This window comes from Dermacentor variabilis, chromosome 5, assembly GCF_050947875.1.
Source record: "Dermacentor variabilis isolate Ectoservices chromosome 5, ASM5094787v1, whole genome shotgun sequence".
Classification (NCBI taxonomy): domain Eukaryota; kingdom Metazoa; phylum Arthropoda; class Arachnida; order Ixodida; family Ixodidae; genus Dermacentor; species Dermacentor variabilis.
Genome location: NC_134572.1, coordinates 173,891,616 through 173,912,570, shown reverse-complemented (window position 1 = coordinate 173,912,570; position 20,955 = coordinate 173,891,616). Strand labels below are relative to the sequence as shown.

Genomic DNA, 20,955 nt, shown 5'->3' with positions numbered 1-20,955 from the left:
TCCTGTCCTTTTATCTGTCATCCACTGTTGTTGAATTCAAAGGTTCCTTGTTCCTTCAGAAAAAAGGAATATGTATTGGCTCTAGTGTTGCCCCAGTGCTTTCCCAGATATTTTTAGCAAAATTTGACAGGAAACTTCAAAGCTTCCTTTTAAACAAGCGTGTATGCAAAGTTTTTAGGTATGTGGACAATTTTTTAGTACTTTTAGAGCTTTTACCAAATGACACTCTGCCCGCAGCAGTAGACTATGTATTGACTGCTTTTAAAGCTTCTTCACGCACTCTTAATTTCACTCATGAACTTCCTAGCAATCATTCCATCAGGTTCCTAGAACTGCAACTAACATTCCTTGATGACGGGCATTTGTGCTGTATGTTTTCACCTAGGGGCAAGAAAGCTTTTTTACCATTTGGATCTGCACATTCAAAGATTGTAAAAAGAGGGATTGCAATGAATTGTTTCCGCAATGCACTTGAAAGAAGCTGTCACCACGCCATTAAAAGTAGCTTTGACGCACAATCCCAACGTTTAGAGGCCGCAGGGTTCCCTCCGCCTCTTTTGAAAGCGGTGGCTGTATCGCTGCTTCAGAGGCTAAAGAAGGAATGCACGAAGCTGGCAGATGGTGGGGCAACTGAACGTAGGAAACTTGGAAGTTATGCCGTATGTGCATAAAGTGAGCCATAATATCAAGAAGGTTGCCGCCAAGCAGGGAGTAAGTGTTGTGTTTTCTGCCCCTTGTAAGCTTTCGGGTCTGTGCTCGCACATTTCTCGAGGCAGGGCAAGGAACCACGTTTGCACAACGCAGCATGAAAACCGTTTTACGGCATGTGCGCTGCAGGAATTGTCTATAAGTTCCCTCTCACGTGCGAAAGATTTTACATAGGCCAAACCGGTCGATGTATTAATGACCGCCTGCGTGAGCACCACTCCTCCCTGGGGTCAGATAACAGTGCAAACTTGCCTCGCCATTGCAATGAGTGTGGTTGTTATCCTTTGTTTAGCAATGTGACGATTCTTGGTAGGGGCAAGGGCAAAGAAGAGTGGGAAATCTTGGAAGCGTACTACATCAGTTTATTAGGTGATGACTGCGTTAGTACAACCTCGGTGCGCTTACTTGAAAAAGAATTTGAATTTATAAGTCGGTCACGATAGAAGCGTTTCTTGTCTTTTCACACTATGTGATTAGCGATGATGCAGTTGCGCATGCTCTGCTGGCCTTGCTGGGACTACACCGATTCTAATAAACCTCAGTTGATAGTCCAGTCGTTGTGGTGTGAACCTCTCCTCTTGTCCTTTGTGTTTTTGACTGGTTTTTTCGTTCAAGAAAATAACACTTTTGTCGCGCTAAGTGAATAAATACTGCATGTTGTTTCCCCTTTCATCGCAGTCTCTCTGAGTTCCATTTTTGACAGCTAAGTGGGCGATCTCATGCTATTTTGGTTACGTACTTTTTCCAAGCTCCGGCCAACTATGGCTTAACGAGGTTTCACTGTATAACGAACTACTGATACAAGACAACTTCTAGCGAAACTGTCAAGTTCATTATAAACAGGTTCAACTGCATTGGCATTGTATATAAACAGACTTCGTTATATTGAGGTTCTATGTACATAGGATATTCGCACACAAAGTTATAGAAAGTTAGATAATTCATTATATGTATTGAGAATTTTGTTATACTCAACTTCGTGATATTGAGGTTTAGCTGTATAAAAGCTATTAAGTTATCTTAGTGTGTATTGCTGCACAACTTGTTCTGTTAAACTTACATATCTTTGTCTTCAATATGTAGTGGTGTTAATTGCCAACTTCGGTCAGAAAAAGTTTCATAGGAGCTTCAAATATTGATGAAAATCTCACAAATGGTCTATTTCTTGCATGCAAAAATACTATTGATATATTCTATAATTATTTTACTTCACTGTCCTAGAGCTGTACATTACAGTAAAAATTCTATTGTGCCAATACATTGTAGAGATCTTCTGAAGAGGCATGACAAACACACCAAAATAGCCACTCAGTTTCGAATAAATGGTTCTTAAATTGACTCTTAATTTGTGTTTCTTGATTACCTACATTTCACCTGACTGGCATTAGTGTAGAGGAGTCGCAAAAACATGTGGTCTTCACCAAGTGAGACAGTGCGTTGTATTGAAGTGGTACAGATCTGGAAATGCATTCTCCTTAACAGTGCATAATATGTAAAGCTTTACAAGGTTACAAATCTCTGAGAATATTCAAGTAAAACATATTGCATAGCATATTGCATAACACACACAGCATAACAACATAATATTTGTTTGACGAAGCAGTGCTGAACAGATGAAAATCAATTAAGGAACACGCTGTTTTTTAAACATCAATGTCTCCTTTTTTTATTTTCTGCCTAGAAACTGCTCGTTGTCTGTGGGATTCTGGTGCGAGTGCGAGGTTGCTTGTTTGATTTTGCCACCGTGTCCACATTCTGGTCGGAAGCTGGTGTCTGAAAATGCTTGTGTGCCAATGTTTGAGTGCACTTTAAGCGCTCCGTTTGGTCAAAATTTATCCCGAGCCTCACACTGCGGCATCTCTCTTTGCGCCAGTACTGCTTTGCGTCATTAAACCATGAAACAGTGCCTGCAACCTTCTGGTGACCGTTCACAGGCACTACATCGCAAGGGTGCCCCTGCACCTCTGCCACCCGCAGACGAAGCGAACCTGTCTCTGAACGGGCGCATCAACCGCTTTTGGTGCCAGCACTTGGACCGGCACCTCTCAGTGGTGTCGGACCTGTTCGAGGGCCTGCTGGTGTCCAATCTGACATGCCTGGTGTGCCGCAAGTCATCGAGCAGCTTCGAAGTGTTCTCCTGCCTTTCGCTGCCCATTCCAGCTGTCAGCGGGTCCGTCTGCTACCTACAGGTAAGCGGGGCTACTCTAAGGCAAGCAGCTTCTTGTTGACGGAAAGTCAAATGGAGCCAAACAAGCAAGCATGCATGTGCGTGTGCACGTATGTGGGCACGCATGGGTGTGCGTATGCACATAAATGTGAAGTGAAAAGTGGGGCACCATCATGCAGCCTCTTACAGAGCTCAGATCTCTTAAACGGACACTAAAGAGAAACTATGAATCAGTTTACACTGATGAAGTATACTATGCATTCTATCTTTGCTGATCAAAAATAACTAGACCCAAGCAGATGTAATCAAAAGGCATGACATCACAGCAGGTTAATGAAAAAAAGACAATGTTGTTAGCTGTATTTTATTTTTGCCTCTTTTCTGGTTTACCAAGCCTCTCCTCACCGTAAGAGTGGCTTTGTGTAGAAAGGTCATTTAGTAATACAGCTGAAATTATTTTCTCTTTAATGTCCCTTTAACGCAAACAAATGACCACAGTCACACCCATAGTCACACCGGTACTTTCTGTTAGCACATAAAAACGCACATTGCAGGCACCCATGCAAGCATGTTTGGCAAAAGCGTTAGTGAGACCTAGGCAAATGTGTGCGAACACGTACATTTGGCAGACACCCTTGCGCACGAGTGTTTTTTATGTGCATAGCGGCCATGAGCAAATTGGGGAGCAGGAGCCTCTTGTTACGCAGGACTGCCTCAAGCTCTTCCTAGAAACTGAGAGCATGTCGGGAGAGGCGGCATGGGACTGCCCAACGTGCAAGCAGAAGCGCAGGGCCGAGAAACGCATGATCATAGCCAGGTTGCCCAAGATCCTCATTGTACAGTTTAATCGGTGAGTATGCTCATTTCCAGCTGGCATCGTCTCTGTGATGTCCGTTCTGCAGCTGATGGTATACAATGCACCACATTCTGTTATCTCTACTAATTAATTCAGCACCTTATTCATCATTTTTCTGCTAATTATAAGAACATTAAAGAGCAACATATAACTATTTGAGACTGGTGAACTATTGTAGCAGAACTTTACTGTCTTAATTTGGCAGCAAAATGTTCATTATTACTGAAGAAATTGAAAGTCAAATTTACACTTCCAGAATATTGTGCCCAAATCTTGGCACCTGTACTTTAGTGTGACATCATGAAAGTCAAAGTATTTTCTTCTATATGCACCATTTTTGTACCAATACATTTGTCAGAACTTGCTTTGGGAAGTCTTTGGCTCTTGTGGAACTTATTGTGGTTCTTCTCTGCTAGACCCAAGTTGGTGCTGTCAGAAATTTGTGGCATCACAATGACCTACTGAGTTTTCTGGCCAAAAATAATACAAAAATACCTATATTTTTATTTGTCTAAATAATTCTACGCATTTTAAAACAACCAAAAATATACTTAAAAGCACTTTATTTGTAATATACATGCAAAATATTTTTTTTTTAAGTATGAAGAGAGGATTGGCTTCACTGCACAGCGGAGAGTCTCCGACTTTCTGTAGTCCTCGTTGCAAACAATGCCTCTTTGGAAATTCAAAAACAATATGACAAGTGGAGCTCATGCTTGTGGCAAAGGATGTCAGATCGCTGAATTGTAGACTTGGTGTGGTACATTTCAAAGCACGGAATAGTGCAGAGTGCTACTCCACATTCCTCTCACCAGGTACGTGTAGTTATTGGCTTCACGGAGAATGCAATCTGTTGGTTCCTTCGTTAGAAACAATTCAAAATATGGCGCACAGTTCCCGTCCTCTGTCACAGGTACCTTTATGCCAGGCGCGGCCATGAAAACAAAGCTTGTTCACTGCTGACATGTTGAGCCACTGTCGTCGTCCAAATCCGATGGCTCAGAAAAAATATGCTGCTCAGTATCGTCGCTGCCTGTCTCAGAGGAAAATTGAACCTCTTCTTCACTGTCTGAGTCGGAGAAATCTTTCGCAAACAAACATTTTTATTTTCCTTTTTTTTCTGGAGCGGAGCCATTTCCAGCAAGCACAGAGGAGTATGGCATATTTAAGTCCCAGTTGCCAGTATCAAAACGTTACTAAGCCAAAATGAAAGCTTTGACTGTGTTTTTAAATTTTTTTACTGTGCCATCTGTTGAAGCCAAAAAGAACTAGACAGAATTCTTCACGGTAGCTTGACTGCGGCAGTGCACAAGCCTTGTTCTAGCGTGGACGAGCCCACCTTGCCTTCGGTGGGAGCAGTACAAACCGTGCGGACGAGCTCTGCTCGTCTACGGTAGAGAAAGGGTTAATGAGGTGTCACGCTAGCGGTATTTTGTTTTCACTTCTTTACTTCCTTCTTTGAACCATGTCAAGTTGAGCAGCATGTGCTCCAAAGCAGAATATTAGCTTAATACATGAGCGGGTATATACTACTAAGGGTGTGGGAGTACTCAAATATATAAATATGAATGAAATATTTACTATTCAGTTTTATTGCAATAGCAGTTATGTGGACACTGTGGGCAAATTTTTTGCCTTCGGCATCGACATCAATGTGATGTTCCATAATAAGGTCCAAGTGCAGTAAGATCATGGCTGCGCACTGTATGCTGTAGGTACGAGAGAAAGCGTGCGAGGGTGAGTCTAGAAGTATGGTGACTTGATGCATCTTCTTGCACACACAGAGAGGGGAGATTGGGCGCAGATGGGGGAAGTGAGGGGGAGGTGAGCATGCGTTTGCATGTTAGCATGTTAACGTGTTACTGTGTCAGGAGGCACGTTAGCGTGCGTCTTCTCTAGACCGACTGTGGCTGCAACTGGCTGAGTGTAGCCGCACGTGCCCTATCTTGGAGGTAATCTGCAGTGGGTACAAAGGCTAGAGTATGAAGGGCCGACGGCTTCGTGTGCTCTGTGATCTCGCACACCTTGTTTGCGTTAAGAGAGAGGCAGTACGAAGGGCAATTTGCTCGCTGCTGCTGCCCCTTTTCCTCACGTCAGCCTCCTGATGGAGAGTGTTCGCGGTCATCGAGGGAGGTCTGTTCATGTTTGCCCATGCATATGTGACACCGCGCTTGTTGACTTGACTAGTAAGCGAATGTTTACTGCAATTTATATGTCCAGTAAAACTACAAATCTTGCTTTGCGTAATTGTCTAACACTTTGCTATCGCTATCAATGGTTTGCTTTTCTGGCAAAACTGTGACTTTTTTAAAATATTCGCTATATTCGGTGAATGACCCAGTCGTGCGCAGTGTCTTGACATGCTTAGCAGTACCACAGTGCACATGGTACGAGGTTCGTCCAGGTTGACAGAAACGATCGAAATGACTAACGCGATGCAGACAGAGGGAACAACGAAAGCAACGCATATGGAAAGCACAAAAGCATGTGCGAAGGTCTGGCTGCCTAGCCACCAAAAGGCACGCAGATCATTTTGGATATGCGTGTTCACGCGCACAGATTTGTGCAGTTCGAAGCTTTCTGCCCACATGCAAGCTTAAGCGCATAGACATTAAATGAGTCTGAATCCCCCTTTGTTTTGTACGAATCAATTTCCATAATGCTTTGAAACATAATAGGCCAACCGAAATATAGAGATTTATTTCAGCTAACCAAAATTTTAAATTGTGAAATTTTTAACTATATTGAGAGTCTAGTGTAGACTCCTTGGCACACACTTCACTGTTATTAACGAAGAACATCCATAGCAGTGTCAGTTTTTGTCATGGACCTTCCTTCTCTTCAGAAAGCCAGCCTGCTCCTTTTGTCGCGTTGGCAATCTTGGAACTTGATAGGAATGGCTAGAGTGAGTTTCAATAGCTTAACTGGAGCCAAAGGACTGAAGGAAGACAAAATACACTTTTATGGCATTTACCATAACCACATTGGGATTCACGCTCTGCAATATCCTGCTGTCCTCTTGCTCCTTGCTACTGATCATCAAGATCAGACCACGGCTTTAGATACAAAGATATAGTTAAATCAAGGACATTTTTTACACATTCATTCTTTCTTAAAACCATTCAGGAATGAAATGCTTTGTCACAAGGGGTGGCGTGCTGCAGAAACACTGATTACTCATTGTACCAGGAAAAGCCTGTTTGGTGGCACTAATAGCGTCATCACGATGCGTGATTTGATGTATTACGGTGTGACTGAATTAAAACCAAAATTGCTGTTGCACTTTGCGCAACGTACACGACATCGACCTGTGGCACTGTGATCATTGGTTAGATGTGTAATCTGGAATATATGTTCACATAGTATTGCGAGTACTGCAGATAAAAAGTATGTTGCGTTTTACAGCATTTTAATTTGCCACCTAATTATCACGACAGCCACACGAAAGGTGTTGTAACTGTGGAAACGATGCCATCCATACTCCGCTCATGGTGTGCCAACTTCCATTTCATGGACGTTGTCGTAACTACATAAATGATGCCATGAACAACCTGAGCAGCCTTTACAACCATGGCACGCCAACCGCAACATCAGTGGCCTGTTGCTGTTGAGAACAACAGTTCTTCTTCATGGGAGAGTGAAATGTGGCATCCAGAACTGCAAAATTTTGAGTCGAGGGTAACTCTCATTTTGCTTGTATTTTAAGGTTTCTGCAACTGATAACCAGGGTTTTGCATTAACTACCACAGTTGTTTTTGCTCTTAGTACTGCTTTTATGTGCTGAGAATAGAGCAAAAACGTGTGGCCCTAAAGAAAGTGTCGCAGGGCCACTTTAAAGTCGTTTTAGCTACTAAGCAGTTAAGCTCAGTTGAATACCCCTTTCGGAACAACTGTGGCAAATGACGTGGTGCTTGGCGTCGGGGGTCACACACTGCCGTGTTCATCGTTGCCACCAGGTTCCGGTGTGAGACTGCATGGCAGAGCAAGAAGCTGCAGACGTACGTGCACTTCCCGGTCAACAGCTTTGACATGAACTCCTACGTGGACCACACGCGGGTGGACACCCAGCGCAGGCCACCCTACCACCTCTACGCATTCCTGGTAAGCACTCCAACCCCCCCCCCCCCCCCCGCGGCATGTCTCATACATGGCCGTGCATGTGCAGGGCAATCCACACCTAACTAGTACTATACAAACCATCATGACTTGATTGCATCATCACCTTCATGGGAAAAGAAGTGCTTGATGCGGCGCATACCTAAAACAGTAAAAAAAAAATATCGCAGAGGCTTTGGTGACTAAACTAAGGTGCAATCGGTCCAGAAATACTAATTTTATGTTCTCAGTGAATTATACTGTACATCAGCTGGAGTTGCTACTGTCAGAAGAAATTTTAAAAAAGCAGGAAATAAATTCATTTTTAAATGTACAAAATGAGACACCAGGCTCTCTTGCGGGGGCTAAATTGCCCACTTTTCAATATATTTTTTCACCTTAGTGTATGTCTAACCTGCTTTCTTCACAACTTTCCTAGCAGATGAGATTTCCCCAGATTATCGACTTCACCAAGGTTTAAAAAGCTTGTTTCTCCAAGTGAAGCCTAGTTGATAGTGAGCATTTGTGAGGTCCTTTTTTTTATTGTTCAGAATTTTTTTCATTCTGTTTACAAGATGGCTTCTTGGTCAATTTAGTCGCTTTCTTTCTCTGTTTGGGCACGCCCATCATGACTTGGGAATAATGCGGAAAGCACGGTGCTAATGTAGATGGGGAATGCTCTTTCTAGTTTGTAAGTCAAACCTCAACATAATAATAGTAATAATAATAATTTTTATTAGTGGAAACATGGTACTCTAGAAGCTTGCAAGGCTAAACAGAAAGTCTAAGGCCCATACTCTAGAGTGTCTGTTAGCCAGCCATCAGGGTTATAACAAGGGTATAAGAAATTATCAAATGTAATCGAGTGAATCTGAAATGTTTCTCGCAAATCATCATCATCAGCAGCCTATTTTGTGTTCATTGCAAAACGAAGGCCTCTCCCTGCGATCAAGTCCAACTACCCCAGTGCTGCGCCAACCGATTCCTACTTCCACCTGCGAGTTTCCTAATTTCATCACCCCACCTAATTTACTACCGTCCTCGACTGCACTTCCCTTCTCTTGGCATCCATTCTGTAACTCTAATGGTCCACCGGTTATCCATCCTACGCATTACATGGCCTTCCCAGCTCCATTTTTTTCTCTTAACCGTTTCAGGGTTGATGTTTTTCGCCATATGCAACCGCCCAGGGTCAATTCTTTTTATTGCAGTTTCAAATTCTTTTTAGGGACCTATTTCGAAAAAAATTTACCCTAATTTTTCTAGGGTGACCGCAAAGTAAGAAAAAATATTTTGCTTTGGTATGTATGTACCCTTTATTCATGAATAACAACAATAAGAAAGGAAATAAGCTTATAAGAATTTAAATTTGATGCATTGTTATACACATTCATGGCTTAGAAAATGTGCACATGAGAATGTTCCTCAAGGCTCAAATTTTCCTGCTCTTACTCTAATATTTACGTCCATAGTGTAATCGAACTGCGTAGGTGAGCGCACTAAATAAAAACTGTGTGGTTGTGTGCCTTTCAAAAAAAGCAAAACCTGTGACAGACTTCCGCTAATCTTCATCTTATCGCCAACCAGACGCAATTAGATTTCGTGAGTCCCCCCCCCCCCCCCCTCCGAAATAAAGGAAACGCATGCACAGCGGCACCCTTCCTATGCTCACCCCTGTGAGCACTAAACTAGCGAGAGACAGGTGGTCGCCCTTTGAGCGATTAGTAATGAGATAGCCATCAGTTTTGTAAGTGCAAGAAGCCAAAATCGTCCGCGGAACAAAACCCAAACTGCCGCCTGCCCATCCGCGTGCCAGTGCACGAGCAGTAGTATATATACACGCGCCGGAGCAAATTAACTTTAAAACAAACCATGCAACGAAAACCGAGAGAGGGAGGCGCGAGAAAAAAATTCCCTGTGTTCTCACATAGTGGCAGCACATGCCAGGAAAGAAAAAATATGGAAATTGGTGCTCTTTTTAAACGTACAGACGGCGCCGCAAATATACGGCATCGACCATGTTGAACTTGTTTGCGGTGCCGTATATTTATGTCATTGACCCTGAAAGGGTTAATGTCAATTAGAATATTGGCTATCCCAGTTTGCTCTCTGATCCACACCACTATCTTCCGATCTCTTAACGTTATGCCTAACATTTTTTGTTCCATCGCTCTTTGTGCAGTCCTTAACTTGTTCTCAAGCTTCTTTGTCAATCTCCAAGTTTCTACCCCGTATGTTAGCACTGGTAGGATGCATTGATAGTACACCTTTCTTTTCAATGATAGTGGCAAGCTTCCAGTCAGGATCTAGCAATGCCTGACGTATGCACTCCAACACATTTTCATTCTTGTGTAAATTTCCTTCACCTCTAACCCTACAGCTAAAATAGAACTGGCACAACTTTCCAAGTTAATCAACAAGCGTAAGACGGCTGACATAAGGAAGTATAATATAAATAGAATTGAACATGCTCTCAGGAACGGAGGAAGCCTAAAAGCAGTGAAGAAGAAACTAGTAATTGGAAAGAATCAGATGTATGCGTTAAGAGACAAAGCCGGCAAAATCATTACTAATATGGATGAGACAGTTCAAGTGGCTGAGGATTTCTATAGAGATATATACAGTACCAGTGGCACCCACGACGATAATGGAAGAGGGAATAGTCTAGAGGAATTTGACATCCCAAAAGTAACGCCAGTAGAAGTAAAGAAAGCCTTGGGAGCTATGCAAAGGGGGAAGGCAGCTGGGGAGGATCAGGTAACAGCAGATTTGTTGAAGGATGGGGGGCAGATTGTTCTCGAAAAACTGCCCACCCTGTATACACAATGCCTCATGATCTCTAGCGTACCGGAATCTTGGAAAAACTCCAACATAATCTTAATCCGTAAGAAAGTGGATGCCAAAGACTTGAAAAATTATAGAGTGATCAGCTTACTGTCCGTTACCTACAAAGCATTTACTAAGGTAATCGCAAATAGAATCACGAACACCTCAGACTTCTCTCAACCAAAGGACCAGGCAGGATTTCGTAAATGCTACTCAACAATGGACCATATTCACACTATCAATCAGGTGATAGAGAAATGTGCGTAATATAACCAACCCTTATATGTAGCTTTGATTACTGGAACGCGTTTGATTCAGTCGAAACCTCAGCAGTCATGCAGGCATTACGGAATCAGGGTGTAGACAAGCCGTATGTGAAAATTCTTAAAGATATATATAGCGCTCCATAGCCACCGTAGTCCTCCACAAAGAAAGCAACAAAATCCCAATAAAGAAGGGCGTCAGGCAGGGAGATACAATCTCTCCAATGCTATTCACAGCGTGTTTACAGGAGGTATTCAGAGACCTGAATTAAGAATAATTGGGGATAAGTGTTAATGGAGAATACCTTGGTAACTTGCGGTTCGCTGATGATATTGCCTTGCTTAGTAACTCAGGGGACCAATTGCAATGCATGCTCACTGACCTGGAGAGGCAAAGCAGAAGGGTGGGTCTAAAATGAATCTGCAGAAAACTAAAGTAATGTTTAACAGTCTCAGAAGAGAAGAGCAGTTTACGATAGATAGCGAGGCACTGGAAGTGGTAAGGGAATACATCTACTTAGGGCAGGTAGTGACCACGGATCCAGATCATGAGACTGAAATAATCAGAATGATAATAATGGGCTGGGGTGCGTTTGGCAGGCATTCTCAGATCATGAACAGCAGGTTGCCATTATCCCTGAAGAGAAAAGTGTATAACAGCTGTGTCTTACCAGTACTCACCTACGGGGCAGAGACCTGGAGGCTTACGAAAAGGGTTCTACTCAAATTGAGGACGACGCAATGAGCTATGGAAAGAAGAATGATAGGTGTAACGTTAAGGAATAAGAAAAGAGCTGATTGGGTGAGGGAACAAACTCGAGTTAATGACATCTTAGTTGAAATCAAGAAAAAGAAATGGGGGGGGGGGGCATGGGCAGGACATGTAATGAGGAGGGAAGATAACCGATAGTCATTAAGGGTTACGGACTGGATTCCAAGGGAAGGGAAGCGTAGCAGGGGGCAGCAAAAAGTTAAGTGGGCGGATGAGATTAAGAAGTTTGCAGGGACAACATGGCCACAATTAGTGCATGACCGGGGTAGTTGGAGAAGTATGGGAGAGGCCATTGCCCTGCAGTGGGCATAACCAGACTGATGATGGTGATGATAAAATTTCCTTCACCTGATCGGGATCCCCTGTAAGTGACCTAGAGAAACACGCTGCTTCACAGACTACAGGCTGACTGGCAATCCTGGGCTCTTGTTTCTTTGCCTAGCTATTGAAGATTGTCTTCTGCATATTAATCTTCAACCGCACTCTTATACTTTCTCTGTAAAGACCCTCAATCATTCGTTGTAACTCATCCCTAGTGTTGCTGAACAGGACAACATCATCTGCAAACCGAAGGTTGTTGAGATATTTGCCGTTGATCCTTACGCCTAAGCCTTCCCAGTTTAATAACTTGAATGATTCTTCCAAGCATGCAGTGAATAGCATTGGAGAGATTGTGTCTCCGTGTCTGACCCCTTTCTTTATAGGTATCTTCCTACTTTTCTTGTGTAGAATTAAGGTAGGTGTGGAATATCTGTAGATATCTTCCAAGATATTTACGTAAGTGTCCTGTACTCTGTGATTATGTAATGCCTCTATGAGTGCTAAGTATTGTTATACAAAAACACAATTCAACATATTTTACGATGTCAGCAGTACATAAATTACTTTTACAGACTTTTGCTCAGTTCAATCTTACTTGCCGTATTATAGTAGTTTCGATATTTTAGGGTGAGGGGGGTTTTATTTGCTTGTCCCGCTAAATTTCACAAAGGTCAGATGTCACATGCAACGTTGATTGCATGATGCCAGCAGTTTAGGCTATCTAGTGCAAGTTCATATCAGTACTTTCTGCCTACACGCAAGCTTATTTATCCAGTAGGCCCACAAACAAACTTGGTAGGCCTGCTTGCTGTAGTTATCAACTGTTCGCCCATGGTCCCAAGCACTGCTTCTACAACTCTCAGTCTAGCCCACACATGTAATCCCAGGTCTGATCACCAGTGAGCCACTTGATGAGTGGCAAACTTTGCGTGACATTTTGCCGCCCAACCCCACATGAGCCAGCAGCAAATTTTCGCCATGGCATAGTCATGGCCCACTGCCTTGGCTGCTATAAACAGCATTGTTAGGCCTAACCACTGCTGTGTCCCCGTCTTTCTTTCACCTTGTGTGTTCTGCTTGCGCTACAGTGCGCATGATGCCAACAGTCAATCCTTCTGAGCTACTTTGCCAGCTGTTGGTGACCAAGGTTAAGGTTTGGTGCCGAGTTGGCAGAGATGTATTCACAGTGGCTGTACAGCCCTCGGAAAATGAGTGTGTGGGGTTTAACTTGAACGCACCAACTTTCTTCATGGCTTCCATTTTTTTTTTTTGCATTATGCATGCATCTGAAAAGTCCAGTGAGACACTGTATGGGACCTGAAACTTTGTCTGCCGTTCTACTGTGGTTCGATAGCGGTGCCATGGAGACGTTCAAATAGTTGAGTAGGTCAGAAATGTCGGTGACTGACTGCAAACGAATTCTTTGACATTGACTTCTTTTTTTTTCTATGAGCCATGTCAATGACAATGTGCCTTGCTCATTCAAAGTGGAACTTTCATTGGTACACATTCTAAAACTATTCGTTTGTCCTGAATACTTCAGAAACTTCAAATATTGAAATTAAAACAGAATTTGATACCAAGTAGTATACTATTTAACCAAATATTTCAAAATTTTGAATATTCATGCATGCTTGGACATATTGCTATGTGACGGTGCTGTGGTCACTGTTACTGACTCTATTTTTTGGGTATAGAGTACAGAGGATTGTGGAGCCACATATGTCTATGTGCTGTTAGTTCAGCAAGGTGCCTGTGGCCAGCAGACCAACATATGACTTTAATCCTAGTTTTGTAATGTGTGCTCTGTTTTGGGAACTTGTGGCAGGTATTATGTATAATGGGAAGGAAACAGTGCTGGGTTCATTAAATTCACATGCAATAAATTGTTTACGTTTGTTTATAACAGCACAGTTTAGCATGCACAAATATCACAGCACTCAGGCTTATTATCATAGTACTGCTACAGAGCCCATTTATAGAAAATTGAGGTGTCTTCTTATGCTGCCTGCATTGCATACACATGTGCTAAACCTTAACATTGTCACAGGGTTGTGTAAATGTTGAAGGCTGTGGACTCGTGCATGGCCTTTTCGTGTTTCGTACTCGCTACATAAATACAACCATACAGAACAAGAGGCACAAACGTGCCCCTTGCATAGTTCATTGTGACAGCAGCATACCAATAACATTCCTTGTGAGTGCAAAGATTTTTTTTCTTCTTAATTTTATTTTCCCCCTATATGGCTTTCATCAATCATTTGCTAAATGTTGCTGTTTTGTTCTTTCTCTGTTTCAAAGAACCACTACGGGACACTGGCTACTGGGCACTGTAAGTTGGCCATCCAATTCAGTTCCTTTCAATACGCTCAATATATAATGTTTTCATTCAACTTCTGCTAAAATAGAGCCCACATTAAGCTTTCTTTTTTCCTGACACATAGCTCACCTTTTTTCCCTCCACTTACAAATATTATTGTGCAGTTGTATGGTATTAAGCAGTTGTTTATGTTCAGCAATTGTGTTGTTTGGGCCGCCAAGTCTGTACAAAAATGCCAAGGTTATAATATAGCTTTAACTGTCGTTTGTCCCGTTAACCGTTTCCATGCTTAATTATTCTATTTTCAATCGAGCCATTCCCAAGCAATGTCTGGTAACTCTAGTGCTTCTAGATTATCAAGTTTTGACACTTGGATGTTTTCAATTATACAGGCTGATTTAGTCACCAGGAATAAGCATTTCTAGGTGAATTTAGATGTGCAGTAAGAGCCAACTATCAGATTAAAAGGAAACTCACATGTACAGCACACAAGTGTTGAACACAGGCATGACATTGTCAACAAATGCGTCAGTGCAGTTTGGCCACTGCTCATGTTTTCTGCAAACATTTGCTCACAACTGTGCGTGCAAGTTGGCTACTGGTAGTTGGGTGCAACTTCAGAACAAAAGGGCAGGCCCCGCCCAGGTGACCGAAGTGCAAGAGCCGATTGCCTTGTATTTTGACGACTGGTTTGGTAGAGCTCTCATGCTGGAATGCTACAGCACATGCCGGATTGCGAGACAAAAATAACCCTGTGTCTTCTACAATGCTGCATGACATCTACTTTTTAGCTTCATTTCAAGGGACAAAAGTAGAAAGAGCAGCCCTGCATGGCTTTTACGCTGGTTTACATGTACACGACACTTACTACTCACTTTCCGAGCTTAAAATAAATTAGTTGCTATTTAACAAGTACTTATAAAGAAACAATACAATTTATTGAAACCATTACAGACCTGGGGCGAGAAGAAGATCGAGGCAGGAAAAAAAAAATGCTTCATTTATTGTTTTAAATAAATACTCTTAGCTTTAAGTAGCTTAAAATTTATATTATTATGGTTTTATGTTTTCACAAACTTATTTTCAAAAATGTGCTAGTTTTTTTCGTTTTTTGTTTGTTTGGTTTCATTCCTTTTCTTCTTCTCTTTTTTTTTTTCAAGCCTGTAGTCTCGCCAGTTCACATAGCGCAGCGCCAGCGATGCTCGCTGCAATCTTTTGTCGCGGGATCACGGCTCAGAATAAATGCGCGTGGCACAAATGGTGCATTGTAAGTTCGCAATATTATTTCCGGCATGGTAGACCACCACAAACAGTTTGGGAATTCACTCTGACGAGCGGTAGACTCACAAGACTGATACGAATCGGCCCAATTCGAAGCTCAGGCAGCTCATCGGCGGAGTCACCAGCCGTCCGGCTCGTGACGTCAGTCTAGAGTGCGCACTCGTTGGTCGAGGCTCGTGTGCATCTGCCTTGGAGGAGTAAACGCCCCTTTTTTCTAAAATTGTACCCGACTATAGGTGGCTTAATTCTTTCCCTGCCATGAGGAAAATAGGTGTTGTTCGCAAGTGCCGCCAAATTTCTTTTTTCTGAAGGAGCTACTGTACTCAATATTTTATGTAATACATAAAGAGCAGAATGAATGCACTTTTCACGCATAAAGGTTTTGGTAATGAGATATATGTCATTAAAAAGATATAAATTGCCAGAATCAAGACTGTGGCATAAAATTGAACAAAGTTCGTGAGGACACACTTGTATCTACTAAGAAAAAGATGTAATAGAAATTATGAGATATGTCAAATGTACTGTCATCTAATAGGCACTATATACAAAAAAATAAATTGCAATGAACAGGTATACTGCTACAAAAGCTTAAGTGCAAGCACTACACTTTGGCGTACCGGCCTGCAGCCGCCGATGTTCCGGACTGGCTTGCATCATTGTCGCTCTTACAGTCAAAGTCTGATGAAACGGCAGCATCCCCAGACTCGCTGCTGCTCGATCCATCGATGAAATCAGCCGCAGACGCATGGAAATCATGAGATCTGCGATCTTTCGAAGCGCGTGCGCCGCTTTTGGAGAGGGCCATTTTTGTTTTCTGCTTTGATGATCACGAAACTTCGAAGCACATTAAAAAATTACCACCTGGTGGGAAAAAAGCAAACTGCTTAGAAAAAAAACATAGTTCTCTTCCTTCACATCTGATAGCGCAGTGCGTCCATGAGCAATGCGGAAGGCTTCAAAAGTGGCGTCTAAAACTATTCTTAGCGGACTAATGCCCAATAGGCGTGGTAGGGAAAGAGTGGAGGTTCCATTGTATAAAATCAACATTCTTGAAATAATTGCACAGCAGGGAGTTCTTGGCGAACGCAAGACATTCTTCTGTGTGTTACGCATGATGATCCAGTACTCGAGAACAAAGTCTTCTGAAGGTTGCGCATCCTTTGCGTGATTTTGCCTAGTTTATCACTTACCCTCCATACATTACTACGGGAGTACGTGGCTTTAAATAGCTTTATTCATTATGTAACTTAGTCTGTGAGGTTAAAGTGTCATCTGGTGTGCCATTTGTTAAAAAATGTGTGGCTTCAAAACGCTGTTTAACTAAATGTTCTTCCCCCACAGATATTGCCTATTGCCGTGCTGGTCTTGGAGGCCAGTGGTACATGTACGACGATGCATCTGTGACGGAAGTTACTTTATCTGAATCTGATGTGAGTGCAGATAATTAAAAACAATCTTTATGCGCATTGCTACAGCATGTGAAGGCCATGTTGTCCTCACTATTAAAGCCATCGGTAAAGTTCGAGATGGAAGTTTCTAGACCATGGGCCTCATTAAGTAAACTAGTTTCATTGCAGCCCAGGTGAATGGCTAGAAGTTGACTTCTGCACGTCAGTGCTCTCTCATACAGCTTCAGCTCTTCCGTTGTCACAGGTTGCATGTGTGGGTCGTGAAGAAGTGTAACATTCTTGCCGTTACTGTCCCGTGCAAACTTTTCTCTGTTTGCGTACTTCCTCTCAACTGAGCCTAAGGAAGCAAGCAAAATGTGTTATGCTAGTTCAGTGCATAGCCAACATTATGACTAGCACTGTCTGCCAGTCGTTGTCATAGGCATTAGCTACAGCGGGGTCTTGAAAAAATAACATTAAACCCTGCCTGCCCCATAAATACACGATGAAAAGTTTTAAGTCCTATGGAATTTTTTGAAATAGCCTGTTGCAGATAACATACTTATAATCCTTGAGTTGGATTATCTGGAGAGGCGGACATTACTTACGTGAGAAATCGAAACACATATTCAACTAGTTAATAAAGATCCAGTAATTATTTTTTGAGTTAATTACCTTACAGCACATATTGCAATTTACAAATTGTAGTCGGTGAGCTTGAAGAGCGTATCCACTTGCAGTAATGAATTTCCAGAATGATGTCAGTTTGGAGATATATGCGCCATCGAACTTGCCCTAAAAATGCAGTCTTGTTCCACTTACCTTTTTTAACAAAATTCTCGTTTATGCATTGAGCCTTAAAGGCAACTGGAGTTCCCATGTATTTTGTTCTGCACTTTAGGAAATAGTCTCAAAACTCGTGTCATCCTGGAAATTAATTGCAAGTGGATACATCTTGTGAGCTCACTGGCTACAATTTGTAAATGTCAGTATGTGCTGTTAAGTAACTTAACTGAGAAGTTAATTATTAATGTTTTGTTAATTATTTGAATATGTGTTTAGATTTCTCATGCTAGTAATGGCCGCCTCTTCGAATACTCAAGCTCGAGCTCAAGAATGATACAATCTGCCACAGGCCATCTTTAAAAATTCTGTAAAACTTAGAAATGGTCACTCTGTATAACAGGCTTATTGTCATAGGCAGGCGGACACAGTCAACATGAAGGATATAAACTTTTATTATTCTTTCATATTATCTATCTCACTTGGTGCTTTCTTTGGTGCTCCGCCAGAAGAGGAAGCATCATGTCCGCAATAGCAGCAATGCTATGTCATAAGGCATACTATTGCTTATAGCTACAGGAGTTTTCTGCAAGAGCGAGCCACAGGCGCACATTCTGAAAAAAGAAATTTATGTTGGTTATGTCACTGTTAAAGACAAAGCAGTCACTGCTTTCTGTGGAGTTAAAACTTACTGTGGAGTTAAAACTGTGGAGTTAAAGCTGAAAATGAAAACAAAATGGCTTATTGTCTGTTGCACGATGTGTAATAGTGCTCAACGCCGGTGGTGACGACAGGTGCAGTCCGTCAACAGCAACCACATTGAGTGCACTTCCTGCATATTTTCACTGCGGAATTCCATAAATGTGCAAGCTCAGCTGTGCTCATGCACTCCTGTGGCAAAATTTGGATTTCCTTACTCCTACATGTCACCTTGAAAATCTACTCGGATCACAAGAGTGCCTGCGGATCAACTGGTTCTTTAGCTGTAATGCTAGAGCATTCTCAGTTATCGTTTTTTTTTAAAGCTATACGACTCACTAGCACCACGCCTCAGCAGTGCCTTGACCTCAGCCATTTGGCCACAACTTTTATGACACCCTTGATGGACTTTGTACCAGTTGCAACTGGAGTCGTTGAAATTTTAATGTGCGGCAGTTTACTACATCCACCCATTCCATTCCATTGTGAGACAGCATGCACTGTTGTTCTGTGACCCGTGCATCATTTAACCCTATGAAGGCTTTTGCCATACATGTACAGCAGCAGTCTTATGTTTGATACCTTATGCATATTCAACGCCACTGCTCATTGAGAGCTGCTGCCATCTCTGTGGAGTCACCCAAAGACATTTGAAATTGTGTTTGCACTCACTGGAGCGCACAGCTCGACTCATTTACTTCCGAGCACTCACTCGCGTAGTCACGTGCACGTCGTCTGCTACTTCCAAGGCGTGCGTGGAGGAGATGCTGTAATTTTCTCACAGCCACTGCTATCGTGTTTTTGATAGCTTAGATATAGCCCTGCATGGCTGAAGTTCAGAGGTGCTAATAAGTTTTCTTTTGCGTTCAGTTGTGGTTCCCCTTTTGGTTGGGATTCGCATGATACCGTATGCCGGAGCGCACGCAGTTGTGATTTCGGTATGGCTGTGTGACTTGCCTCTTCTTGTAGTGACTGCTCAAGCGTTTCTTCTTACTCGTTTCTGGTGCGTCTTTTCTTCTTCTGATGAAACATGTTTTTGGGACAACAATATTGATAGCCATAAATATTGCTATATATTTTTCTCAAATCTCTTACTGTATAGCGTATTTGTGTGTTTACTGTACATGCAAGTAAAGCACTTGTGAGCTAAAATATTGCTTGCCATATATTCTTGCTGTATTCATTAATGTTCAGTCATTTTCTACTACTGTAAACTCCAATAGCACTAAAAAGGAACTGCCTACAGGAGCACGGTTCTTGTAAAAGAATAATTAACCCGCAATGGGTTACCTCGCATAGAACATGAATGCCACACACAACATTTTACCACGACAGGACTTACAAACTCGAAATGGGGTTCGTGCCGTTCATTTCTTTATGCCATGACATGTGTCATTGTCATTACCTTACCGTCATCATGGTGCCATCATTATCAGTGCTGTCATATTGCCCTTGCACCCAGTTGAAGGAGTCCCCAAGCACCTCGAATTCTAGAGCTGTTTGGAGAATAACGTCTGTCTCATTGAGTTCAGCGCTGAAGGAATAGCTGGAGTTTGCTGTTTTTTATCAGCTGAGCAAATTCTTCACAATGATATAGCTTGTAGTACAATATATGACAGTTGTGCATAATCACGGTAACATGGTACAAATAGCCAGTGCCAACGACCACTGACTCATGATGCTGAAGTGTCTTCAACAGCATTATGTCTCTGATTAAAGCAGCTTTCTTCATTGCTTATCGCGTGCTCATTTCGCTCTCCTTCTTTTTTTCCATTTTTCAGAAAAGAAACGCATACATACTTTTCTACACGTCTGTGGATATGCGACATCAGTTCACCTCCCACTCCTAAGGCTTGGCCCTGGCGAGATTAGCATATTGATTAGAATATACGAGAAGTGATATTTGTTGGCAGTACAACAATAAATTTATTTTACGTATAGTATTCTATTTAGGGTATAACGCCACAGAAACAGGTATGCGGAAGTCTTATAAGGCCATTACGACGTAATTAGATGTATATAATGCAGAATTTTTTTTCACTGTCGCTCCTTGATGCTTCTGTGAGATGTGGCATGCCTTGCTGTACAGAATTAGTTTGTAAAACTGCAAAAGGCGCCGGGTGATCTTGTGTAGATATATAAATAATGTATAATGTTGCTACCGAGGCAAGCAAACCAACCATATGTGTAGTAAATAAAGACATTTTTAACTTTTCTCCGTCTACGCTTCAGTCTTCTGTTTTGCTCTGTGCTAAGGTACTGAGTTTAAAGGTACCTTGTGCAAACTAAACTATATTGCTTGAAGCAACATTAAAGGGAAATCAATAGTTAAACTGTATAGTCTAACCTCAGTATAATGAATACAGATAGACAAATTATAATGTACGTTTCTGTGAAGACTTTAAGTAACTTTTAAAGATCATCTGATCAACAATTATAATCCTTGAGCTAGATTCCCCAAACAAGTGGGCAT

The 20,955-nt window shown here is 42.1% G+C and overlaps 1 protein-coding gene across 1 annotated transcript; it reads left to right on the top strand.

The window, feature by feature from the left end:
• Window positions 1-2,588: 2,588 nt before the first annotated feature.
• LOC142583343 (ubiquitin carboxyl-terminal hydrolase 2-like) lies at window positions 2,589-20,706 on the top strand. The gene is made up of 6 exons (XM_075693764.1): window positions 2,589-2,897; window positions 3,583-3,725; window positions 7,688-7,832; window positions 14,310-14,340; window positions 16,954-17,042; window positions 20,264-20,706. The coding sequence occupies exons 1-6, from the start codon at window positions 2,604-2,606 to the stop codon at window positions 20,330-20,332; spliced, it is 771 nt and encodes a 256-aa protein (XP_075549879.1). The 5' UTR covers window positions 2,589-2,603; the 3' UTR covers window positions 20,333-20,706.
• The last annotated feature ends 249 nt before the right edge of the window (window positions 20,707-20,955 follow it).